The sequence below is a fragment of the Bos taurus genome, chromosome 28 (assembly GCF_002263795.3).
Source record: "Bos taurus isolate L1 Dominette 01449 registration number 42190680 breed Hereford chromosome 28, ARS-UCD2.0, whole genome shotgun sequence".
In the NCBI taxonomy this organism is placed as follows: domain Eukaryota; kingdom Metazoa; phylum Chordata; class Mammalia; order Artiodactyla; family Bovidae; genus Bos; species Bos taurus.
The window spans coordinates 41,054,977-41,081,368 of record NC_037355.1 but is presented as its reverse complement, the minus strand read 5'-3'; the positions used below and the strand labels follow the sequence as shown (position 1 = coordinate 41,081,368).

At 53.9% G+C, this 26,392-nt stretch overlaps 1 protein-coding gene across 5 annotated transcripts in view; it reads left to right on the top strand.

The window, feature by feature from the left end:
• The window catches only part of GRID1 (glutamate ionotropic receptor delta type subunit 1), a 685,448-nt gene that overhangs the window by 8,409 nt on the left and 650,647 nt on the right, over positions 1-26,392 (top strand). The window contains exon 1 of one of the 5 annotated variants that reach the window (XM_059882690.1): positions 19,116-19,565. The exons of the other annotated variants lie outside the window; for them this stretch is intronic. Within the exon in view, the coding sequence (XP_059738673.1) occupies positions 19,562-19,565 (4 nt within the window). The 5' untranslated portion in view covers positions 19,116-19,561. Of the gene's footprint in view, positions 1-19,115; positions 19,566-26,392 lie in introns of those variants that run through there. 5 annotated transcript variants of the gene reach the window in all.

Genomic DNA, 26,392 nt, shown 5'->3' with positions numbered 1-26,392 from the left:
AGGCTGTGCCACCGTGCAGGCCCATGACCTCCATTTCTTCCAGGCCAGGCTCTTCCAACGCCCCTCCTCTCCCCACCCTCCACCTGGCTCGCCTGGAGCACATGTGGGGTCCCTGCCAAGGTCAGTCTCGCTTACTGACATCCTCAGCTTACTCCTGCCCGCGATGCTTCAGGTCAGAAGGTGCTGGCTGTGGGTGCTGATGGCTGCTCACTAAACCCCTCTCACTAGTCCCCTCTCTGGATTTCTCACAAGCCTGTATCTGTGTAAAAGAATAACTACTATCTTCATTCAGCTGAACTGCTAGGTTCAGAGCTGTCTTTCGTCCTAGGGTTCCTCTTATATATCTAAACACACACACACAGTCCCTTTATAGACTGTGCTCCTGCCTTACCCACAGCCTCGTATCTAATGGATTGTTGTTGTTGTTCAGTCGCTCAGTCATATCCTACTCTTTGTGACCCCATGGACTGCAGCACGCCAGGCTTTCCTGTCCTTCACCATCCTTTTTAGTATTCCTGTGGATACTATGCCATGGCCTTGCCCCTAAGTGGGGAAGATGGACTCACTCTTTGTACTGAACAGATAGGCATCCGATATCAGGCGTGTGGGTCAAAGGCTGTGGGCTCTAGTGAGGCACTTCTGCTTGTGCTGCCTACAAGCTGCTACTGTTCCCATTCCTGGTTGACAGTCTTCCTGTCTAGAGCAATATGTGGGGGTCATTCCTCTAGACTTTTCTTGGAAGACAGCTAAGGATGCCCCTGAACACTCAAAGCCATATCTTGCAAAGGCAGACAGCCTCTTTCCAGATTCTTGGAGTTGCCAGGTCTAAAGGCCCCTAGCTTTGTCTCCTGTATCAGCCATCTTCTCCCTTTCCTCGGCCTTTTCACTACCTGGAAAATGCTTTCGCCTAAAAACTGGAACATTGAGTCTGTACTGTTGGTTCCCATACTGTTTCTAACCCAGACCGATCCCAGATATGAATCTTTTTAGACTTGACCCAGGGAGGTGCCTGTTTGTTCCTGCCCTTTGGTTTTGTTCTGTGGTTCCCTTGGTATCAATCAGGGTAGCGTGAGTTATGCTGTGGTAACAAACAGTCTCCAAGCCTTAGTGGCTTAAGCAACACAAACTCATCTCCATTTCACGTTATGTGTCCATCACTGGCCAGCTTGGAACTGAGCTTACCATGGTCACTCAGCTTGAATATTGCTCGTTGCTATGCCAGAGGGAGAGAGAGCTCCACGGGGTCTCTGCCTGTATGTGACACAAGTCTTTCTACTCATAACTTGTTGACCAAAACTAGTCATATGGTTCCAAGCAATTGTAAAGGATCCAGGAAGCACAGACCTACTGTGTGCCCGGAAAGAGAGAGAGCTGGAAATGGTGAGTGACACAAATATCCACTAGCCACTTCATGTCCAAACGGCCTTCCTATTTCCTTGGTGACTTGTTAAAACAACAACACAGAAACAAAACCCAAAAGGAATTTTAGGTTTTGGATCCTGGTTGGACCAAATCCATGGGTTCCGTCAGTTCCCCTTTGCCCACTTGCTTACTTGTTCCTCGGCCCCAGAAGGCGCCGGGCAGCCTTTGGTGTAGGGCGAAGTCGGGAAGCCCAGGACCCAGCTCTGCCCGGCTCTCAGAAGACAGCCAGTCTTTGTCTACCTGGACAGGCCCAGGTCTCAAAAGACTTGGGCTTGATGCTTCCTGAGGAATGAGGTGAAGACTGGCGTCCGGGCCCGACTGTCCTTGGCACCAGCAGCCGTGGGCTCCACAGCTGGTCGTAAGCAGGCTTGTGCTTTCTCTGGACTCATCAGGGCTCCCCGTGGCCCCGTTTCTTCTACAGATGCCCCCTGCTTCCGCGCTGTGCCGTCCTCACCCCTGCCTTCCCGGGCAGCACCACCTCTCTCTCTCGCTGCGGCAGTGGTCCAGAGTGGAGACTTGCCTCTGCCATGGGCTGGGGTATGACCACACCCTTCCCTGGGATCGGGCCTCTCTGACAGGCATGGGGCCCAGGAAGGCAGCTGGGTCCATGTCCAGTATCCAGTCAGTTGGGACCTCTTAAGACCTTCCCTCTCGCCTATAAACAGCCAGTTTCCTGGCCAATAGCTACAGGTTGGGGAGAGAAGACCCAGGGTTCTCCATTCTAGGCCTGAAGCATAGGCAGGGTGGCTGGGAAGGTGGCTAGAAGGCCCTTTTCTTTCTGTTCCTGGGCCCAATCTGGGCAGAGCAGGCTTCCAGTGGGTGAAGCCAGGGGCTGCTGGCTGGGACCCAGGACTGTCCTCATCCCCAGCTGCACCTCCTCCTCCAGCCAGATCTGGCTATGTGGCTCTGGCTGGCCCTGTCTCCTAGTCTGCTTCCCTTACATTAATTCCTTGCCAGATCCAGCAGAGGCAGCCAGACATGGCTGCTCCGTCTCTGCCTGCCTTGTGCCTGTTCCCAGCCACAGCTCAGCCAGGCCCTCCCACGCCCCTGCATGAGAACAGACAGGGTGCCCACAAGCTGGACTGGGGGCAGGAGTCTGGTTGATCTCATGCACAGACTGGGGTTCCTGTCCCTGCTCTGCCGCCTGACTCTGGGTGGGTTAGCTGAGCTTCCTTGACTGAAAGATGGGAATGAGGCAGAGAACACCGTGATGGTCAGCTGAGGAAGTGAGCTACAATGCCCACCCAGGACTGAGCGCCCAGGTTGGGGTGGTTGCTATAGTACCAGCCCAAGTGGTTCCAAGGGGCTCTTGGTCTCCTTCTACTTTCTGACCTGGGCTGGGCAGGCTTTCCCAACCCCGGCCCCATTTGGGGCAGCCTGGAGTTGATCCTGGCCTTGCTGGGTATCCCAGGAGAGCAGGGAAACAAGTTAGATTGATGATTTGGTTTATGTGGTGGCTGCCTGGAGCCCCCGGTGTGGGCTGGGGCCTGGGAGCCTGTAGACCCTCACTGCACGAAGTTGCAATCTTGCCACAGCCTTGCTATTCTGAGTGCACAGGGTGGCCCGAAGCCAGCCAGCCTGACCCAGCCCTGAGCGGCTGGCCATAGTGCCCATAACTTGCTCACTAAGGTGTAAAGTGGTCAGGCAGGTCTGGGTTCAAATCCCAGCTCTGTGACCAATTAGCTGTGTGGTCTTGAAAGGTCACTAGTCCTCTTCAAGCCTTAGTTTTAATATCTGTGAAGTGGGGTTACCTTACTGTTGTGGTGAAGAGTCTAGAGAGGTGACTTACACCTGGTAGATGGAGGCTGTGGGCAAGCGCAGTCCCCTGGGGCCCAGCAGGGTCACACTGAGGGTGTGGGTGGGGACCCACAGTATGCTAGGTAGGCATTGGTTCTCTCTGTAGGCACTGGTTCTCTCTGTAGGCACTGGTTTTCTCTGTTTGCTCTGTTCTCCTGCTCTCCTGCCAGGGCTCCATGACACCCTTTGGTCTTTGCACTCTGCCTGGGTGCTGCCAAATCCCAGGTCAGGGCAGAGACATGGGCCCCATTGGCTGGACATCATCCCTACTCTATCCCCTTGGCTGGAGCTCATGGCTCAGCCCAGCCATGTGCCCGCCCTGATGTGGCCTGAGGCCCTGCAGACTTAGCCCCGGCCTGGCAGGCTGTCCCCCGCTCTCTCCTTCCCATGCAGCTCTTTCTGCTGGGTGCAAAGGCAGAGGCTTTAGGTCTTGCCCTGGCTCTGCTCCTGGCCTGGGGCTGGGGGCTTTCTTCCGTCCTTTTGTCTGAGCACTCAGAGGCCCAGGGGGGAGGGAGAGGCCACTCTCTGGGTCCTGGCCTGGGCTCGGGACCAAAGCTCTGAGACCTGAGCTGGGCCCTGGGCTGGTGCTTGTCTCAGTGGTGCCCATCTCAGCAGGCCAGTGCCAGGTGCTGAGGGGTCCTGACTTGGCTCGGCTTTAGGGCCCTTCCCTGTCCTGGCTGCAGACATCTGATGCTGCTCCGCTTCAGCCCTGGGTGCTGCCCAGGGTGCCTGGCTGCTGCCCAGGGTGCCTGGCTGCACTCAACCTCTCCCTCCCTCTCAGGCTCTGGTGGCCCACACAGCCCAATGGCCTACCCCCAAGGCCTGCAGGCTGCTGGCTGAGCCCAGAGTTCTGGGGGAGCATCTCTCCCTGTCACGGAGCCCCTAGACTGGGGCCTCAGCTCAGGACTGGCTCAGGGCTTAGCCTGCATCCCAGATATATGCTTCCGAGAGCTGTGGCCTGACCCTGCGTGACCCAAGTGCAGAACTGGGCTGCGCCAGGCACCTACGGCCAGTGTTCCTCCAGAGACTGGGGTGGCCATGCCTCTGGGAGAGGGTGGTATATTGGGCAGTGCTGAGGAGGGGGTACTGTCTAGCATGGGGGTCAGGTTCTTGGGTATTCCCTGGAATCCGAGCATATCACCCCAGGCTGCATGTGAGTTTGTGAATGTGTGTGTGTCCCAGTATTTGGGTGTGAGGTGTGTGCATGGGGGTGTGTGTGCATACATACACATGGACACGTGGGGAGAGTGCTGCAGGTGTCCGCACTGCCCAGGCATGTTAGGCAGAGTGAGCCACGGTGCCAGCTGCCACGTGGAGCCCCTGGAGCCCCTCCTGTGGCTGTCCTTCCGGTCTCTGCCCACATGTGGCATCCTTGGGAGCCTCGCAGTGCCCAAAGGAAGCTGGCCTGCCATGTGCTCCTATTGCCCTATGTTTGCCGAGCCTCCTGGAGGCTGTGGGCTTCAGGAAGGGAGGGGTACCTTTATTGTGTCCTGCTGTGTCCCCAGCTCTGAGACAGGGCAATTCCTGAGGCCCACTCAATAAATATAATTTCCCCCTCCCTTCCAGGGGACATCCCTGGGCCTAGATCACCCCCATGAGGTTCTGGTCACTGTGTTGCGGTTGACTTGGCCAAGGTCAGCAGGAGGCTGTGGGCAACAGCTTGGGCCCTTCTTCTTTGTTGGCATGAGGGCAAGAGCTAGCCTTCCTGCACACCCCAAGGAGTGGTCTCCTTGTGCCCCCAGCTATACAGGCAGGTGGACATCATAGGGTTCTGGTGTCTGGAGCTGAGGGAGAGCCCTGCAGAGCCAAGGCCGACCAGGGAGGGCCTGGAAGTGCTGTGGACTGAATGGTTCCCCCTGCCAATTCGTATGTTGATGCCCCAAAACGCAGTGTGATAGTATTTGGAAGGTGAGCTTTGGGAAATTCTTAGGCTGAGATCTGATCTTGAGAGTGGTGTTTTCCTGCCCGGACTAGATATAAGAAGAGACCAGGTAGGAATTCAGTGGCATCCAGTGGTTAGGACTCCACACTCTCAATGCCAGCGACCTGGTTGGGGAACTAGAATCCCACAGGCTATGCAGTAAAACAGCCAAAAAAAAAAAAAGGCCAGAGAGTTTCCTCTCTCCCTCTCCAGTATGTGAAGACACAGTGAGAAGGCAGCTGTCTGCAAACGAGAAAGAGAGCCCTCAGATCAGCCAGAATTCAGATCAGCCAGCACCTTGATCCTACCCTTGCCAGCCTCCAGACTGTGAGAAATACATGTCTGTTGTTTATAATACACTCCATCTCTGGTGTTCAGTGTAGCAGCCCCAGCAGACTAGAGTAGGAGAGGGTGGGCTGTGGGCAAGCGCTGGCCTGGGACCCCGCCAGTGTGGTGTGAACTCACTGGGGGAGTTGGCCCTCCCAAGGCCTTGGGGCCAACGTGTGTTGAATGCGATCCCCACGTCGCCAAGGATCAGCTATTCTCTTCCCCAGGTGGCCTTTACATTGGGATACACTGAACCGAAACTCTCCACCACCAGCCCTTTAAACATTTAAAGACAGCCACTATGTCCCTCAGCCTCTTTCAGGCTTCACATCCTGAAGCCTGAATATTTCTCACTGGATTTTCTTTTGGATATGTTCACGTGGTCCCTGCCCCTCACGAGACAGCCTTCCTAACAAGAGGCTTAACTTGCTGGTCTCAGCTTTCCTGGCTGTAAAATGGGGACAGAGGCACCTCCCTTAACTGGTTGTCTTGACCAAATGAGGTAAGGACAACAGAGAATGTATCCAGCACCTGGCACCAAAGAGATGCTCCATAAACGGGAGCCAGGTATTGCCTTCATGATGCTGTCTGATCAGTGCAGAGGGAGGGATGGTCACTGCTTGTTCTGGATGCTCTGCTGAGATGAGTGAAGCCCTAGCGAGTGCTGGCTCTTGGCCTCTCGTCCCGCCATGGCTCTGGGTGAGCCTCTGGTCCTCAAGCCCAGGGCTTTTGCCCAAGAAAGGGTGATGCACCAGATACCCCCTCTTGAAGCTGTGCAGTTGGCTGTTGGATTCCAGTGTGTGACTTCACACTGATTCCTTAGAGCTCCGAGCTTGTGACTCTCACTTATGCCTTGCAGACAGTTGTTTCTCTTTCCTACCCTGAGCCAGCTCACAGGGGTGCCTGTGCTGCTTTTATCCACCTCAGACACACTCTGCAGCCTGAGCCCAGCCTGAGCCTGCTGCCCAGCTCCTCAGCCTGCTCCCAGACTTCACGCTGGCTCACTGACCAGCACCCACAGGACACAGGGTCTCATCTGCTGGGAATCACTGGCACCGACTTCACTAATGGCTGCATTCTGCACCAGACTCATCACACGCTCTGTTTCTATCTGTGCACACTCCTTATATATGAATTTTTCAGAATCCCAGCACACCAGAGTCTGCTGGGAGCCTAGACTTTAGACTTTTCCATTTATCTTCCTTTCATTGCAGAAGCCTCATGGACAGTCACCTGGGTGGTGCTGGGAGCCAGCCCAGGAACCTCAGTGAAGGAAGAATGCGATGCGCTTGGCAGCTGTGGTCTGCCATAGCCTCCTGGCGATGGCCTGTTAAAAGGCAGCGGTGCCTGTCAATACCCAGTGTCTACTGACGCCTGTGCCCAGGGCCGTGTGAGCCTCGTCTATGGCCCACCCTGGGGAGCACAAGGAATTATACAGAGAGCAGAGCGAAGCAGAGATGCTTCAAAAAAGCGAAGGATTAGTGGCTGAGTCAGCATTCCCCCTGTTCCTACATGCTGTCCCACTATGCACACGACCCCCCTTTGTCTCAGCCCTTGTCCAGTTCTCTCCATCTCACCAGCTCACAGGCCTCAGCCCCTGTGGTCACTTACTGTCTGTTCCCTGGTTCTGCCCTCCTTTCCAGGCCTCTGTCTGTGCAGCAACTAGAATTATTGGAAAAATCAATCCAGTCACCCCCCTGCCCCCATTCTGCTGCAATCCTTCAATGGCTCCCTGCAGTACTAAGAATAAAAGCCAAACCCCTTGCCAGAGCCTGCAGGCCCCTAAGTACCCCAGAGAGGACTGAGCTCACTTGCTTCTCTACGGCCACTCCTCCTGACCCCCTGCTCCAGCCACATTGACTTTCTTCCCATGTCTGCAGCAGGTAAAGTGTGTTCCTACCCAGGGCCTTTACACATGCTGTTCTCTCCATCAGGAAGGCACCTCACATGACAAGCTCTCTATCAGCCTCAGCTACTCCTGAGAGCTGACTTCCTCAGAGAGGCTACCCTTGGTTCCAGGGAAAGCCCCTTTCATTCTCTAACAAAGCCTTCTTTTCCTTCTTTGCATGCTTCCTCACCTGCAGTTATTAATTAATTTATTTGTGAGGAGAGTCAAGTCTGTGAGGGCAGGAAAGTGTCTTGTTCATTGTTAGGTTCCCAGAACCAAGCCTGGTGTGCAGCTGGTTGTGGGTGCTCAGTAAGAGCCCCTAGACAGATGACAGGACAGGTGGACACACGAGACCTCAGCTCTCTGAAACCCTTCTCAAGCTTGTGGCCCTGCCTTCATGCTCAGAACCCCTGGGAGTCCCATGGCATGCGGGGCTTGGAGGCTTGTTGCCTTTATAGCAGCCCCATCCTGCCACTTAGGCCCACTTATGCTGGCCCCTCCCTCTTGATCAGCCTCTGGATGTGAAGGTCTTTCTCCTGGTAAGAAATGCTAGGAGCTGATGGCACAGCCTCTCCCTGGCACTGGCCACTTTCATGGGGGATTCCAAGGCCCAGCACAGGGATGCAGTTACCACGGAGGGCTTTTCCACACTTGTGGGCTGGAGCAGGAAATAGTTTTGGAGGCTCCGTTTCTGGAAGGCGTTTTCCCAGGCTGAGGTGCCCTGGCAGGGGCTCAGGGCCACTGGCCTGTCCATCCCCTCTGAGATGTGCTTGTGGGGATGGGGGCGGGTAGTGAGGCACGAGAGGCTTCCCTGGGCTCCAGGTACTGACCCTTTGGGGCTGTGTGGGCTGACTGCCCCTGGGTGTTAGATGGGAGTCAGGACTGGGGTTTCCATTCCTGTCTCCCACCTGGGAATCCTCTGGTGGGCCCGGGAGCCCCCCGACGTGCGCCTCAGTTTCCACCTGCATGTACCGGTGATGGCATCGTCCCAGCCTCTTGTCTTCCAAACTTGGGCAGCAGAAGGGGCCGGGAGACGGAGGGGCCGCGGCAGGAGGTGCAAGCGTGCAGGGGAGGGCACTGCCGACCCCCCGCCAGCACCCCTACAGGAGCCGGTGTGCAGTGCCCGTCTGTGAGAACGTAGCTGCCACCCTGATGCGTTGGCCTCTGAGGAAGCAGGAGTTAGAACCCTCCCGGTGAGCGGCGGCTGAAGGGGCTTTGAAGCCCTGCAGTTGTTCATGATGGAATCCCCGTCAGGAGAAGCCAGGCTGAGCGCGGCTCAGGGGACCGACTGTGTCAGGCTACTTAGCTCCTGCCAATAAAATGCACTTCATGGAAGGGAGGGCAGGGGGTCTGTGGTGAGGATGAGCATGCAGTGCTCCAGGGGAGCTTCGGTGGCAGGGTGCTGTTAGACGGGCGCCACGCCCACTCTGCTCCAGTCTTGTCCCGGGGATGCTCTTCAGGAGGCCCTCCCTGGCTGCCCTGCCCTCATAGCCAGTTCAGTTCAGTCGCTCAGTCGTGTCTGACTCTGCGACCCCATGAATCACAGCACACCAGGTCTCCCTGTCCATCACCAACTCCCGGAGTTCACCAAAACTCACGTCCATCGAGTCAGTGATGCCATCCAGCCATCTCATCCTCTGTCATCCCCTTCTCCTCCTGCCCCCAATCCCTCCCAGCATCAGAGTCTTCCAATGAGTCAACTCTTCGCATGAGGTGGCCAAAGTACTGGAGTTTCAGCTTTGGCATCATTCCTTCCAAAGAAATCCCAGGGCTGATCTCCTTCAGAATGGACTGCTTGGATCTCCTTGCAGTCCAAGGGACTCTCAAGAGTCTTCTCCAACACCACAGTTCAAAAGCATCAATTCTTTGGTGCTCAGCCTTCTTCACAGTCCAACTCTCACATCCATACATGACCACTGGAAAAACCATAGCCTTGACTAGACGGACCTTTGTTGGCAAAGTAATGCCTCTGCTTTTGAAAATGCTGTCTAGGTTGGTCACCACTTTTCTTTAGGCCAGGACAGGGTCTATCTCCTGGCTGCCACGCTGTCCTTCACATCTCCCCTTGTGTCTCAGGGGTCCCTGTGAGGCCTTTAAGCTCTGCCTCTCAGGTCTCCCAGGGCACGCTGGGCCAGAGCAATGTTTGTTGAGCGGTTGTGTGACTGTACTGAAGGCATGTGCACGTGTGGGTCTGCAGACACACACAGGAGAGCATGCCTCTGTGTCCTGGCGAGCTCACAGACACACCCCTGTAGACAGATGAGCCCTCCCTGGGGGAGCCTGTTGGGTGGCCTGCCCAGGGTGTGCTTTGAGGACCCTGCTGGGGCTGTGACCAGGTGGCTGAGCCACGGTGCCCTGGGGTGTAAGGAGTGTCCCTGCTTCTCATGCCCTAGGGGAATCTTGTTGCCTCCGTGTGTGTTTGTGGGGCTGCTGGGTTGAACCATCTGAAGATACCACCCCCTGGCAGCCTCACATCAGGGAATTCTGCCAAGGGTCTGAAATCATGCTCTCTATTAATCATATTAGTCATGTGGGTGTTAGGAACACAAGTGGTGGCCTGAGCAAATAAGGATATTCATCAGGCTGTGTAATGGAAAAGGCCTGCGGAGGTATAGCTTCAGGCATGGCTGGATCCAGGGGCCCAGGTCATATCCTCAGGACACTGCCTCCTTCTCCACACCCTGTCGCTGCCTTCCCCAGGGTGGGCTTCCTTCCCGGGGAGCTCCATCCACTCAGGGCCCCTGGACTGTTGCAGGCTGGGGTCTGATCAGCCAGACCCTGCTCCTTGCCCATGGAAAGAGGGGGCTCTTTAACAAGAGTCTTACAGGGGTCCCAGGCTTGCTGCTCTGTGGCTGGCCGTGGGGACAACCTCCTCCCGGATTCAGCCCTGGTGCCAGTGGAGGGGATGCCCTGATTAGCCAGGCCTGGGGCTGTTGCAGCCCCAAGCTGAGGGTGAGGGGCAGAGCATGGGTGTCACCTGAGGAAGAGGGAGGAGGCTGGGCCCACAGAACACCACGTGCCCTGTGCCTTCTCTGAGCTGCCCTCCAGAAGAGGGAGCAGCCTCTCAGTGTGGGGCTTCTCTGCCCACAGGGCACTCGGGACTGGGGTTGGACCGGAAGCCCTGGGGTCACCCTGGGGCCACTGTTTCTACACACTGAGCTCCAGGAGACCTCAGACTCGGCTGATTTGAAAGCTCTGTGGGGCAGGCACGGTTAGGAAGGAAGAAGCCAGGCTTTGAGCTCTGTGGTGTGCCCACGGGTGGGCATCAGTGAAGGAGATGGGCTGTGGGCCTGGCCATGCAGGAAGGCTTTGAGTTAGGGAAGGTTGTGTTTCAGGCATGGGGCAGAATGAGCTGAGCTGCGGTGGCATTTGGGGCAGTGAGGGAACAGTGGGGGCCAGCCTGGCAGGGCAGGAACTTGGGGATAGGAAGAGAGGAGGGGTCCTGGGGTCTGAGCCCTCCCTGGGGGTCCTGAGGGCTCCTGGGGGTGTGGTGTGACCCGGAACTCCTTGGTACTCCCACGTCCTGAAGGGGAGCAGGGCTTGATCCCCAGGAGGTGGAACTCACTGCTCTGTGGCCCCCTGCAAGTGCAGGGGTGTCTGCAGAGTTCTTGGCCCCAGAATCAGTGTTTCCCACCCCAGGAAGGAGGGGGTCTTTCCTATCCCCACACACCTGTTGTGGGCAGGGGTGCAGACATCTCTGTCCCCTTCCTCCAGGTGGCCCATTTGTGGCCACCCCTGGGAGCTCACCTAGGTTCCAAGGGAGGAGCAGGTGTCCGGGGGTTGGCAGCCAGAGACCTGGCTTTGCCCTGCACTCCGGGCCATCTCTGCTCATCCTTCTGACCGGTGGGAACACTGTCCCAGGCCACTGTGGATCCTGGGAGTCTGGGCTGGCCATGCCAGAACTAGGAGTGCCAGGGGGGTGCTACCTTATCGGCAGAGGCTCCCCACTCCTCCCAGGCAGTATCTGCCTCCTGCCCCCGAACCAGTAATTGAATAGGAATCCTCCACACACCGTAGGGCAGAGCCCGGGTTCTGCCTAATCTCGTTAAGAAGTCCCCTGACAGTCTCATTAGGCGGCTGGCTGCTCAGAGAGGTTTATCTCTGCCCCCCGATGGTTAGGCCCCTGGAGGCTGGACCTGGGATCCAGTCCCCACCCAGCTGCCCTCCACACATGGGCTCAGGCTGAGGTGAGGCTGCTTAGCTCTGCCAGCCACCAGCAGTCCTTACTTAATCTGTTACGGTTTGCTGGACTTAATTACTTTAAAATTATTAACTTTGGCTGGAGAAAGCTGGTGGTGAGGGTCGAGGAGGCAATGTGAGTCTCTGTGTGGGGCATGAGGCTGGGCAGGGTTGATGGGTTGGTTTTCAGCCCACCCAAGACTGCTCTTTCTCTCGATAGTCCTGGCAGGCTGCCCGTCCTGTCTGCTGTGGCCATAGAGCTGGGTGTGGTAGGAACAGGAGTCACTTCTCCCAGGATGTCTCCCTTGGTTGCTCCCTGGCCCAGGCTGGGTTAGTCACGGCATCTGCTTTCCCACAGGCCCTGGGTCGGCTTCGTTCTCTTGAAGCACAGATCACACTCTTAGGTTCCCTAGCCTGGGCCAGGGAGCAGCCATGGGAGACATCCTGGGAGAAGTGACTCCTGAGCAGAGTCTTAACTGGGGGATGAGGGCTACTTAGGTGGTGAAAGGGAAGCAGGCACTCCAGGTGGTGGAACAGCTTGAGTGAAAGCTTAGGGATGTGAAAAGGCAGGATACTTGTCCAGGGTTGCTGGATGTAGGAGGAGGGTGCTGACCGTCTGACAAGGTCTGCAGGGCTCTTAGAACTTCGTTTCTGTGGTTCTGGCAGAAGTGACTCCAGCTCTGGGATTTGAACCCCTGAGGTGAGCATGGGGTGCAGGCTGTAGAGCTTAGAGGAGAAATCAGGGCCCAGAGCCATACACCTAGATCGGGGCCTTGAGCTGAGAGAGGAGAGACTCACAGGAGTGGGAAAACCCAAAGGGGCCACCACTCTCTGTTCCCCATCTCCAGCTCTGCCATGGTTGACCCTGTGCCAGCCATTGTGCAAAGTGTATGTGAACACCGCAGACCCGTCTGCATCCTCAGGGACCTCAGGCAAGGGTCAGGGCCTAGGCTCCACCCAGAGATTTTGATTTCACGTGTCAGGGTAGGGCCGAGGCATGGGTGTTCTTTAAGAGTTTCCTGATGGCACTGATGTGCAATGGAACCAGCCCATCAACTCCAGCCCCTAGCGATGGAGAGGAATGTGGAAGTTGACTCCATCCTGCTTCCCAGTGGATGAGCACGTGGGGGCACTCGTCATCACAGATTTACTTCATTACAGCCCTGGCTGCTTCTCCAGTTCAGATTGTGTTTAGAAATGTTCACTTCTGGGACTTCCCTGGTGGTCCAGTTGCTAAGATTCTGAGCTCTCAGTGCAGGAGGCCCAGGTTCAACCCCTGGTCAGGGAACCAGATCCCACATGCTGCAACTAAAAGCTCTCAGGTCCCACAGCTGAAGATCAAGCACATGGCAGCTGAAGAACTGCGCACCGCAACAGAGATCAGAGATCCCACTGGCCACAATGAGACCCAGAACAGCCAAGACCAACAAAAAGAAACGTACACTTCCACAGTAGGAGCTGTTCCTGGCTGAGTTGTGAACAGTCATGTGGTCCATCTCCCTGTCCCAGGCCCTCTGGTAATTTCCCTCCTCAGACTCTGGACTCCGGAGTTCAGTAGAGAGTGGGCAGGGAGAGCCAGGTATCACTAACCGTGAGGTTGGCGTCTCCAGAGAGAACCCACTCTCACGCTGGCTGACACGGGGACCACTTCCTTTCCTGACTTGGGGGCCTCCGCTACCAGACGGTATACTCAGCCAGCATCTCTCAGCTGAAGATGGCTTACCTTCTCTGTAAGGAATATTTCTCTGCAAGGAGTGTTTCATCTCATCAGTAACATAAGGCCGTGGAGTGGTGGTACATGCGTGTCCTAATTCACAAGTTTACAGTAACTTAAAAAAAACCCTCAAGATATTGTTTTTCTTTCCGTTAGTGAGATGGTGGCAGGCAGTAAAGCCCACTGTCTTCTTATAATCGGATTTAAATTGTTTTAATTATACAGCCCATATTCTCCCAGTAACATACTATCTCTGTGAGTTAATGGGCTTTGAAATCTCCTTTTGTTCCGTACACTGTAGATACAGATTTTTTTTGTATAATGATTTATTTTATATCTAGAAATTCAGAAAATTAGATATAAGGTAGCTTCGGGGGAGTACTGCGAGATTCTGTTATATTAGAAAAAAGTAAATAAATGTCTACAGAAAACCCAGCCCAAATTCCTGGATGGAATTCTGAGCATCTCCTTGTCTCCAGAACAAGGTTTTCAGAGCACAAGTGATGTACAAAGCCATCAGCGTCACTGACTGTGGCAGAGAGAACATTCCTGTGCTTATAAATTTCTCTGTTGAGCCTTCCATCAGGATATTGGAAAGGAAATGGTCATTCATTCATGCATTCATTTCCTGAGTGCTTACTGTGGACTTGGCCCTGAACTTGGGGATACACAGTAAGGAAAGGCATGATCTTTATCCTTAAAGAGCTGGTGCTTTTCAGAGAAGCAAGCATTTATATACATGACTGTCAAAGAAGACCTTTACTGTGGTCGGCGCTTCTGCATGTTGGGCTTCAGGGAAGAGATTACAGCTCACAGGGCTCCCTCTCTGCCGACGACCGCTAAATGCTGAGGCGGTGCACAGGGGTCTGAGTCAGGCTGCTCTTAGCAGGGGAGCAGGGAGCAGGGAGCTAAGAGCTAAGAGCTCTCTAGGAGAAGGCAATGGCACCCCACTCCAGTACTCTTGCCTGGCAAATCCCATGGATGGAGGAGCCTGGTAGGCTGCAGACCATGGGGTCGATAAGAGTCGGACACGACTGAGCGACTTCACTTTCACTTTTCACTTTCATGCATTGGAGAAGGAAATGGCCACCCACTCCAGTATTCTTGCCTGGAGAATCCCAGGGACGCGGGAGCCTGGTGGGCTGCCATCTATGGGGTCGCACAGAGTCGGACACGACTGAAGCGACTTAGCAGCAGCAGTAGCAGGGCTTCCTGGAGTGTGGGCCTGACCAGGCCTAAAGCTCCTATTCTTCAGACCCAGGGCATTCCAGCCCTGCCCTCCCAGCTCTGTCCTGGGGCCCTGGCCCTGTCTCAGAACCAACTTGAGTAGCTACTGGGACCCAGTCTTAAGTCAACCTACCTCTTACCTGGGTGAGGCTGCCCTACTCAGGCCATAGAGTTGCAGAAAAAGACTCCTGGGTCCTTCTAGCCACTGGCTGAGGATCCACTGGGGGTGTGTGTGTGTGTGTGTGTGTGTGTGTGTGTGTGCGCGCGCGTGTGTCTGCACTCAAGGCAGTGGGATTCAGCCTCCTTGGTTCCCCTAGCCTACGGCTGATGCACTACTGAAATCGGCGCCTGGGATCAGCTGCAAGTACTGTGTGACCTTGGTGAGCTGCTGCCCTCTGTTCCTGCTGCTGTCTGTGGCAGGCAGGTGTGCAGTGGGGGTCCTAGCACAGTCTCAGGGAGATGTGCCCTTGAGCACGAGGGCAGTGAGCCCCCTTCCTTCTCCAGTGCTTTCTTCTTCTCCCTGTTCTTTAAGTCCACGGGCACTGTGTTTGGAGTCAGCTAAGGGTCTCTTAACAGCTCTGGGGGAAACGGTGAGAATCTTCTTGACGGTTCAGGAGCAAACAGGATGAGCAGGCTCAGGAGGTCCAGCTCCTTCTCACCCCCTCTAGCCCCTCCACTGGAAAAGCCTGGAGCAATTCTTTTCTATAAGCTTCCTTAGCATAGAACCTTGAACTCAGAACCCCTTCCCATACCATGAGAGAGCTTCTGGAATTAGTACACTTAAAACTAGACCCTTGGAGAAGGCAATGGCACCCCACTCCAGTACTCCTGCCTGGAAAATCCCATGGACGGAGGAGCCTGGTGGGCTGCAGTCCATGCAGTGGCTGAGGGTCGGACACGACTGAGTGACTTCACTTTCACTTTTCACTTTCATGCATTGGAGAAGGAAATGGCAACCCACTCCAGTGATCTTGCCTGGAGAATCCCAGGGACGGGGAAGCCTGGTGGACTGCTGTCTATGGGGTTGCACAGAGTCGGACACGACTGAAGTGACTTAGCAGCAGCAAACTAGACCCCTTAACCAGGCTCACAAACCCCAGTAGAGCATCCCAGGTTAAAAATCTCTGTGGTGAAACCTCAGGGTCCAAACCTCTACATGGATGCCTCAGAGTAAGAGCTTCAGATTCAGAACTCTCTGACCAGGAGACCCAGTGGGGAAGCCACCCCACCCAGACCCTCCAAGCTAAGGTCCCCTGTTATGGAACCCCAGAACCACACCTTCGAAGCCAGACTCAGCTCAGAACCTCAGCCCAGTGCCCCACTGTCTGGGCGGGCAGGGATGGGGAAATGGGGTGCTTTCCCACTGCTGGCGGTTCCAACTCCACAAATGTAAATGTTGAGCCCTCGGGAGAGACCACGTGTTGTGAGATGTGACTGACGATTCACAACATGTGGCCTCTCACAGTGTTCCTGGTATTTACAGTTGGCGAGAAGTCCCATAGTTCTGGAAAATGTAAGAAAGGGGATGCTCAGACTGAGAGGGCTGGGGGCTGGGAGCCCTGCAGGGAAGAACCGTCGGTCCTCACTGGCTGCAGTTTTACCCTGAGCACGGATAACGCGTTGGTGGGAGGGGATGTGGCTGACGTGGGCCGTCGGCCTCAGGGTTTTCTGCTGTCTTTCTGGCTTGTTTAGTTGGGCAGTGGAGGCCCTGGGGGATCTGCTAGCATGTCATATCGGAATCTCTGTGTCAGCAGTAGGATTTTCTCTGTCCACAGAACACCTTGCTCCCTTTTGCCTTGTGTCTGAAGGGCTCATGTTGAAAGATGGACGTGGAGGGTCAGGGATAGTCCCTGCAGGAGGCAGTGTCTTCAGTGAGGCCTGAAGCATAAGGAGGGCTTTGCTAGGGAAGGGATGGGGAACAGCCTGTGCAAAGGTTGAGAGGCAAAAGGAGCAGTGTCTTGGGGGAAGGACAGGAGTGTGAGGTGGGCATTGGGAGCCTACAGAGCCTGAGGAGCCCAAGAGCATGGAAGCCCTCTGAGAGTTTATAGAATTGGAGGAGCTGCATGGATGTGTCTGCTATAGGGACTGGATGAAAGAGGCCTGGAGTTGAGGGGAACAGGGGACCCACCTATGTTCTCAGTTATGAGGGGCCCGAGCTAGATGGACAGAGAGCTCTGCCTTTCCCTTCCTTCGTGGGCATCCTCCATGCAGTCCTCCAGGGCCACCTCCTCCAGGCAGCCCCTCTGGCCTCCAGTCCTCCCCAGCAGCTCTGCTCTTCTGCCCCTGCAGGCTCTGGCTGCCCTGGAAGGTCCAGGGGGCAGGAAGTTCTTTGCCACTCTTTCTTGCTTCCTCCCTCCTTCCTATCTTTCCTCCCTCTCTCCCTCCCTAATTTTTATTTTTTAACAAAATTATGCACGCAGATAGTTAAAAGAGTTGACGACTTCTACCAGGCTGGACGACCAGCAGCTCCTCCTCCCTGCCTTCGTACCCTCAGCACAGCCCCTGTCCCGTCTTAGCGGATGTTGGGTGTTTACCTGCACAGTTCCTTGGGACACTCTGGATTGCACCCCTTGACTTCTCACTTTGGAGGCGGGGACTCTGGGGCTCCATCCCCATGCTTTTCCTGTCTCCCCTCTCTCCAGCGTCATCATTACGGCAGATGAGCACTGCCTGGAAAGGTTGACCACTTTAGCCCTGCGTCAACGCCCTGAGCTGACTGGGGCGGCCTTTGCCTTTCTTATACCATTTTGTTTGCTCTGGAGTTATCGACCAGTGTTTTGGTTGTCTGGTGCTTCATCCTCCCTGCATTTCCCCCTCATTCGTTCCCACCCTGTTAGCAGTCACGTGCATGCCCTCTTGTTCCCTTCACTCATTCATGTTGGTTGTGGCTTCCATGCCACTTCTTGATCACATGCCCTAAAGCCTTCTGTCTGCTTCAGGGGGTGCTTTTCTTCAAAATACCTGTGGGGTTCATGCTCAGCTCCCCCCTAGTCTCTGCTCAGAACGTCACCACCTCTGAGAGCTCTTCCCTGACACTCTCTAGAATTTCCCTCCGCTCCCTGTCCCATCCCCCAGCTCGCCCCTCAGTGTCCTGTTTTACTCCATGATACTCCTCTGTTTTGAAGGTGCCATTAATCTAGATGGTTGACCTTGTTATTGTGTGTCCACCCCATATGGAATGGAAGCTTTTGAAGGGCAGGGATTGCTGCCTTTTGGGTTCCCTGTTTCTGGCCTAACCCCCGGCACACAGAATGCACCCAGTCAGTGTGGGTTGCATGAAAGACTGCATACCTCCTAGCTGGCTGCCAGATCCTGGTGCAGGAAGCTGCCCTGTGATCTCCTAAGGGTCACCCTCACACCTCCCTCCTGAGGTCACCTCTCTTTCCTTGACTCCCAGCCTTCTTCCTCCTTTACACATTCCCTCTTTCATTCTCATGGCTTCCTGGGCTAGGTGTGACCTGCCCTGTCCCCAAGGTGCTCAGTGTGGCCCTCCCTGAGGGCCAGCCTTGGACCCGCCTCTTCAGTGGGAGAAGTCCTACCCCCTCCCGCCGTGTGCATCCTGCAGCACGGGGCTGCCTGGCCCAGTCACAGGGTGCCTCGGGAACTCTGGAACCCCTGGGAGCAGCAGGTTAATTAGTGTGGCTGAAGTAATCACCGGATCTGGATAATCAGCAAATCCATCCCCAAGGGCAGGCATGTGCCTACCCTAGCCCTCACTCAGCCCACCCTCCTGCATGGGGCTCTGAGGTGCTGTGGCCCAGCCTCTGGCACACTTCTCTGTCCCCCACGGTTTGCCTCTTCTTCCTCTCCCGCCTTCTCGTGCCTTTCCCCTTCTATGGGGATTTTCTCTGGAGGGCTGCTTTCCTGGGAGGCTCCTAGGAGATGGCCAGGTGTGGTACTGGTGGGGGCATCTTTTCGCTTCCACAGATGTTCACTGGGGTCTCTCTGGGCCAGGCACTGTGCTGGCTGCTGGGTTGGTGGTGGACGTGGCAGATTCATGGAGCTTGCCATCTAATGGAGGAGGAGTGAGAGGCAGCACTTTGGAGGCAGACCAGCTGGGTCTGAACCCTAGCTCTGCCGCTTACCAACTTGACCTTGAGTCTTACTCAAGCTCCCTGAGCTTCACTTTCCTCATCTGTAAAATGGGGATTGACATAGCACCCGGCACCCCCGGTATTTATGTGAATTTAAAGGGACACATGATCCTAGGAGGTGCTCACTGAACCCGGTCCCGTCTTCATCCTCAACACACATCAGAGCAGCAGGCGTGAGTCAACCACCTGCTGTGTGCTGGGTGTGGTGAGGAACACAGAGGCAATCTTGCCCGGCCTCAGAGCTCCAGGAACTCACGGTGGAGGGAGAGGAAAGGGGGAGGGCAAGGTGAGAGCCATGCTGGACAAAGTAACGGAGAAGCAGGACAGAGTGGTTAGTTCAGCTGGGGCCTGGAGAGTCCCTGACGTGGGGGGACCTCCATGCTGGACATTAAAGGTTGGACTGAGCTTAGAAAAGAGGAGCAGGGGAGGCTCCCCTAGGTGTTGGAGTAGGCACCACGGGGATCTGATAGCGAGTGGGCTCCTGAAATGAGAGAGGGTGGCAAGCTCCCCAGTGAATTCCAGTCAGGGCTCCTTCAGTATGGAACAAGGATCCAGTTCACTTTGGCCTTTGCCAAAAGGGGACTCAGGAAAGACTGGATCCTGGACTTTGGAGTGAAGTCTTTGTGACTCTGCTTGACTTCATTCTTTTGCCAGGCTTCCTCCATATGTCAGTCATTCTTCTTGCTTAGCAAAAATTACACGGTAGGGGGATAAGAAGCCCCTTCTCTATTCACTCCAAGGAAGACGACCTTGGAGGACTCTGATTGGCCTAGTGGGGGTCATGTGTCCATCCATGAACCAATCAGTGCTGCTGGGGTGGAAGCGTCCTGATTGGCCCAGCCCGAGTCATGTGCCCATTCTTGAACGATTGGTGTTACCGGACCTAAGGGTGTCCTCACTGGCCGTGTGCTTCTCATCTTTCCAAGACTGTGTTAAATTGGAAGAAAAACTTCCCAAAGGGAAAGAAAAAGACTGTGAGCCGAACGAAGTGAATGAGTAAGTGTGCTAGTCATTCGGAACTGAGGAATTCCACCATGGCAGCGCTCCTCATGGGTCTCTTGTCCTCATAATGCTGTTTTCAGGACTGGGTTAGGCCTCCTCTATCGAACAGTGCCTGTCACCTTTACAGCTCCAGGGGGGATTTCAGAGGCGGGTCAGTGTCTCCACCAGACCCGGACTTGTGTGGTAGTGTACCTGGGGCTCAGCTGTGGTTGGGAGCCGTCTTCCCCTTACAGCACAGTGTCTCAGGGGTAGGCGCCCTGGCCATAGACTCCTCAAGGATCAGAGGCTCCTGGCTCCTGCCACACCCTGAGTCAGCCTCTGGTCCTGTCCTGTCCACACTCAGAAGGGGTGGGTGGACTCTCTTTTAGGGGCTGGGCTGCATTCCTCATAGCTGGGCCTGGGCTTGTGGTCAGTCCATTTGTTGACTGATCAGGCAGTCAACTAGAGTGGCCCAGGCAGTCAAGTGGGCTGTGTGACAGGGTCTTTCTAGAATGTGTATAGGCAATGCTTGCATGAAATAAAACAACTGTCAGAAACAATTTATAGCCATGTTCCCATGGAGCCAGGCCTGGTTATGACTTTGCATGTTGCCTCCTGGCAAATGAGGTTTGTCACCTAATCATTGCACTTTAGTGCCTATAATGAAAGGCAGCCTGCGGATTGGATTGCGGGGGGGCACCACAGGGCTCCTGTCCCCCAGGGGACGCTGTGCGGAGCCAGTCCAGGTCTGGGAAGGCATGGAGCTGTTGTGGGTGGGACGCAGCCCCAGTGGGTCACGGTGGAGTGGTCAGGCTGTGGACACATGTTTGGATTTCTTCTTCAGCTTCTGGTTTGGGCTCTAGAAGAGCCCCTGAACCATCAGGCTCCGTGTGCTGTGGCTCTGCTTCTGGAACGTTGACTATCCTGGAGGCTCTCACACCCTGCCCTCCTGTCTCTGATGTGTCACAGTTTTTTCATTCAGTCACCAACCCTTTCTGATACCTGAATGTCTGCTTGGCTTGGGGTTAGGGGTTACAGTGGAAACTAATTAGTATCTACACATGCCATGCTGAGCCCTATTAGTGTTTTCTTAGTGTGAATGTGTAATGAAAAAATCTCCTTCTGAGACACAATGTTGGACTAGTAAGTCCAGTGATCAAACTCCCAGGAGGGCAGCCTCAAGTTGTCCATGACCAACACTGGCTTCAGAAAAGTAAAACAGCCGCTGCCAACTGCCTGGCTCCAATTAGGGTTGACCTTTGTGATCAATATGTGTGATGTTCACATGGCCACTGGATTCCTGCCCCTTTACTGGCTGATGAGGCTCCATGGAAACCATGCTCAACAGAACTTTGGGAGGATCTGCGAAAGGGTTAGTTTGCCCTGGGCCAGGACCAGGCCAGGTGCCTGTACCTCCTACCCCATCTTCATGGTTCCCTGGGGAGGTCAAAGTGGCGAGGGGCCCTCGTCTCATTTTGGAGAAGCAGTCATGGGAAGTGCAGGGAGTTGGGAGTCAGATACTTCCAGAAGGCTGCCCCAGCTCTCCCACTTGTGCATTTCTCCTGGCATCGTTTCCTGAGCTGCAGTTCCTAATTGTGTGTCAAGTGCCTGCCCTGCGTTGGTCTCCAGGCTGGGTTCTGGGATACAGCAGTGAATGGCGGAGACCTCATGAATCTGTCTTTATTTCTAAGATGGGGACAGCTCTACTTTCCTCGGCTGTTGAGGAATGAGATACAGTAACAGCGTGTTCCAAATTGAGTTCTGCACAACTGATTCTACAAAATGTTATCGAAGAAACAACGCGTGACCCGGCTAGATGCTTCTCTTGGAGACATCACCACATGCATTGGCATATTTAAGGCTCTGAGAAGTCCTGCAGTCAAGAAGTCCATTAGCTTTTGTGAGCTCAGCATTTGCAGGCCCAGTTGAGCGTGGAACTTTCTTTGGCAGAGCACCTAATAGCATTCTGTGTAATTACTGCTTCAGAAAACCCATTTTGGGAATGCCAAGGTAGCATATGTAAAGTACCCCATGGAGCACCCTGCACCTGCAAGGCGCTTAATACCTGAGTCTCTCCCTGCTTCCATGTCCTGAAGGAGACACAGGGACCAGGCAAAGCCCAGCTGCCCACAAATCAGCCTGCTGGAGCTGACGGTAGCTAACACACTCAGGTATTAATGGTTACAGCAACAAAAGTCAAAGTGAGTTTAATCTTAAAAAGGCAAGGAGTGATTTTCCCGATGCTCTGCCAACAACAGGACTTCATAAATATTGCAGTGGGGTGTGTTGGGTGCTGGGCACTGCTCCTGGCTGCAGAAATCTCTGCCAAGCAAGCAGCATCCAATAGCAAAGCCACACTCCTCCTGTTCTTGTTAGCAGGACACACCGCTTGACAGATTTACCTGGCAAGCCACTAGCTGGTCTGTGGACAGCAGTGAATCTTGCAGGCCTGTGTTCTGGAAAAGGCATCCCTGCAGTTACTGATTTGGGGAGGGACTGAGGGTGAGGAGGCTCTGCAGACCTAGCCACATCCTGAGTCTCCCAGAAGTGTTTCAAGATCAGAGAGCCTCTAATAGTTGGCTTCTCTGGACGATGGGGGTCATCATGCTCAGGACTGTGGGTGTCTTGAAGTAGGGACTGCATCCTTCCCTACTTGTGTCCCCATAACCCAGCACAGATGAAAATCAGAATTGGGTTTTGAAGGATGAATAGGAGTTTTTTTAAATACATGTAGTAGGAGAAGGGAGTTCTAGGCAGACAGCACTCCATGTACAAAGACATGGAAGCCTGAGAAAGTCTGACCTGTGACATGAACCATACATGATAAAGTTCAGGGAATGTGTGAGGACTGAGCAAGTGACAGAAAACCCTTCTCACCTGAGTTGGATAGGGCAACCTTGGCAATATGCTTCCTCTGCCAGAAGAGACACCAGGAAGGGAAGCATGATATGTTCAGAGACAAGAGTGATCCCTTCCACGCGCCCACCCCATGCTGGGGAACTGGCTGACTTCCGCCTGACAGCCAGCAGCAGCAATAAATGAGGGAGAGGGAACATGTTATTTTAATTATATATTCTCACCACCTAATTATAATTTTAATTGATACGTGTGCAGGTGCTGTGCTCTTCAAAGCAGTTTAAGGCAGGCGCATTCCTGGAAAAGGAGTGCAGGTTGTTCTGTTCATCAGTCAAGCAGATGGATCGGCTAGAAGAGCCAGGAGGGGCCAGGGGGTTATGAGGCCAAGAGGAGGGGACGCAGCTTTTGCCCTGAGAGATGCAGGAGGGGAGGGTCCTGCCCTGGATGGGCTGAGCACGACATGAGAAGAGAGGAGTGGAGCGGGAGGCAAGGCAGGAGAGGGGAGAGGAGGAGGAGGTGGCTGGCATCCAGCGCTAGAGTGGATTTACTCATTTATTCCTTCAGTTGTACTCTCAGAAAACATCTATTGAGAGCTCACTGCCTGGCAGGCTCTGTGCTAAATGCAGGGGTTTCCAGGATGACTACAGTACAATTTCTTCCCTCAACACGCTCCCAATTTGGTGGGGGTGGGGGGGGAGGGCGAGGATAGACATGGAAACAAATAATTAAAGTTCGTGGAATAAGTGGGAGGTTATCATAGAAGCAGCATAGAGTAGGGAGAAAGCTTTGTTCTCTAGTGATGTCAGAGAAGGCTTCTGGAGGACACTTTTGTTGGGGTTTTGAAGTGTGAATATGAGTTGACCAGGTTGTCTAAGGTTAAGAATAGGAGATGTTCATAGGGGATGGCGGGACGTTGTATGGGATGTGTAGGGAATGCTTAGTGTTTGCTGCATCTCTGGCATGAGGAAGGATCTGGTAGGAGAGGAGGCTGTTGATTTGAGCAGTGAGTGGGTCTCCCAAGGAGAGGAACTAGAGCTTCACCTGATAGCAGAGAGGAGCTGGGAGGGGTTCGAAGATGGGGGTGATGTGATGAGGTGGTTTGTGTTTCTGGGAGATTATCCTTGTGGAGGTGGGCTGGAGAGGCTGATAACGCAGCCAGAGAGGAAGTGATGAGGGTTTTCTGGAAGCCAAGGTAGGAGCATGGAGGTTGGATTTGGGATATTGGTGTGAGGGAAGGGGAGGGTCAGGGTGAAGGCTAAGTCTGAACTTAGCCCTTCGGGGTGGGCACGCTTGGGATGGGCAGTCAAGGAGGAGCAGGGAAAGGCCGTGAGGTCAGCCAAGACCACAGAGTTTGGGTGCCTGTGGGTCCTTCTGGTGAGATGTCCAGGGTAGACGGCTGTGCTGGGGGCCGCACTTTGGGAGTCAGTGTTGGAAGGAGGGAGGAGGAAGCTCCAGCAGGAATGAAGCAGGCACTTGGGAAACAACTTTAAAAATTAAAAAAAAATTCGAATCTTTATTGCTGTGGTTAGAGCACTGAACGTGGGATCCACCCTCTTAACAGGTTTTGAGAGCACAGTGCAGCGCTGTTAACTATAGGCACCATGGTGTGCATCAGGTCTCTGGAGTGTACGCATCTTGCATAACTGAAACTTGATACCCCTGAAGGGCAGCTCCTCATTTTCCCTGCCTCCCAGCCCCTGGCAACCACATTCTGTTCTTTGTTTCTGTGAGTTTGACTCATACACGTGGAAATATGCCTCATGTGCCCTTCAGTGACATGTCCTCAAGGCTCGTCCACGTTGTCACATATTGCAGGATTTCCTTTTTTAGGGCTGAATAATATTGCAGTATGCAGATATGCAGCATTTTATTTATCTGTTCATCTATCCATTGATGGATATTTAGGTTGCTTTTACATCTTGGCTATTGTGAATAAGACTGCAGTGAACATGGGTTTCCTAATTTCTCTTCAAGATTCTGATTTCATTTCTTTTGGATAAACACCCAGAAGTGGAATTGCTAGATCATAGGCCAGTTTTATTTTAAATTGTTTGAGGAACCCCTGTGCTGTTTCCTATAGCAACTACACCATTTTTATTCCCATTAAAAGTATACTCGGGGTCCAACTTCTCCATATCCCACTGATACTTGTCTGTTTTTTTTTTTCTTTTGATGATGGCCATTCTGGCAATTGTGCTTCCTCATTGCATTTTTGATTTGCATTTACCTATGATGGATGATGCTGAGCGTTTTTCATGTACCTATCAGCCATTTGTTTGTCTTCTTTGGAGAAATGTCTGTTCAAGTTCTTAGCCTATTTTTGAGTGAATTATTAGTAGTTTTTGTTTGTTTATGTTTGAGACACATAGACCAATGGAACAGAGAGTCCAGAAATAAATCTACACATATACAATTAATTAATCTTTGACAAGAGTGCCAAGAATACAGAATGGAGAAAGGATAGTCTCTTCAACAAATGTTGCTGGGGAAACTGGATATCCACATGCAAGAGAATGAAACTGGACCAGTGTCTTATGCAATACACAGAAATTACCAAGTCAATTCAAAATGCACTTAAGACTTAGAGGTAAGACCCCAAACTGTGAAACTCCTAGGAGAAAACATAGGGGAAAAGTTTCATGACATAGGTTTTGACAGTGATTTTATAGATGTGACATCGAAAGCATAGGCAACAAAAATAAACATAGACAAGTGGGAGGACATCAAACTGGAGAATCTGCTGCCCGGCAGAGGAAACAGTTAGCAGGGTGAAAAAAGTCACCCTGCGGAATGGGGGAAGCTATTTGGCAGTCATATATCTGACCAGGGATCAATTTCCAGAATATATATATAGACTTTTAGACTTTTAGGAGGCTTATCAGTGGGAGCTCTTGGCATCCATGCCTGGGAAGGGACGGACGGGGTCAGAGTCAGGCCTGGGTAGGGGAACAAGACAAGGAGTGGGGTCATCCTAGGGCTCTGTAGATGCGATGCAGGGACCTTTCACCTGCATTCTGACATGGTGTCAGGGGGGCTGGGCCCGACACACCCCACACTGCTCAGCCCTGGGGGGACAGCTGCTCCAGGAGTGGGATGTGGTTTGGGAACAGGGTTTCTCATCTGCTGGGGAGACCCACATTGGGGACTGACAGTGAAGAGCATCTGAACGCAGCATCCCAGGAGCCCTTCACTCCCAGAGAGAGCGTTGGAGCACCTCCCATTGTCCTTCACGCATAGAGGGGAAGGAGAATAGAAGAGGGTCCCCAGCCCAGCTTCCCAGGCCCTCATCATGCTACTTCTTGTGTCTCCCTGGTCTCTGTCTACCCCATTTTCTCTTCCAGAATGGCTCCCTCTCCTCCCTTCCTCTCCTCTGCACAGACTATTCTTATCCATCCTTCACCTCGCCAGCCTCCCCTCCGGGAGCAGACAGTTGACCTTGATTCCAGAGCACTAGAGGAGGGCTGGGAAGGCCAGGGGCAGCCAACTTTGTGTCCCAGGCCGCTGCTAGCTGGCTGTGGGACCTAAGGGAAGTCCCCTTCTCCCTGGGCTTCAGTTTTTCCATCTCTGAAGTGAATGATCTGGACTCAGCATGTTCTGACATATGCAGGTAGCTCTGGTGTTGAGGGCCTGCCCTGAACTGCCCCTCCTCCACCTGGCCTGTGCCCTGCCGTCAGTTTCTGTTCTCTGTGTCATCCCTGTCTGACAAGAAGGCCAGCGTCCTGGACAGTGGACCTGTGTCTGATTCAACTCTGCCTGCTGCTAAGTCGCTTCAGTTGTGTCCGACTCTGTGCGACCCCATGGACTGTAGCCCACCAGGCTCCCCCGTCCCTGGGATTCTCCAGGCAAGAACACTGGAGTGGGGTGCCATTTCCTTCTCCAATGCATGAAAGTGAGAAGTGAAAGTGAAGTCGCTCGGTCGTGTTTGACTCTTAGCGACCCCATGGACTGCAGCCCACCAGGCTCCTCCGTCCATGGAATTTTCCAGG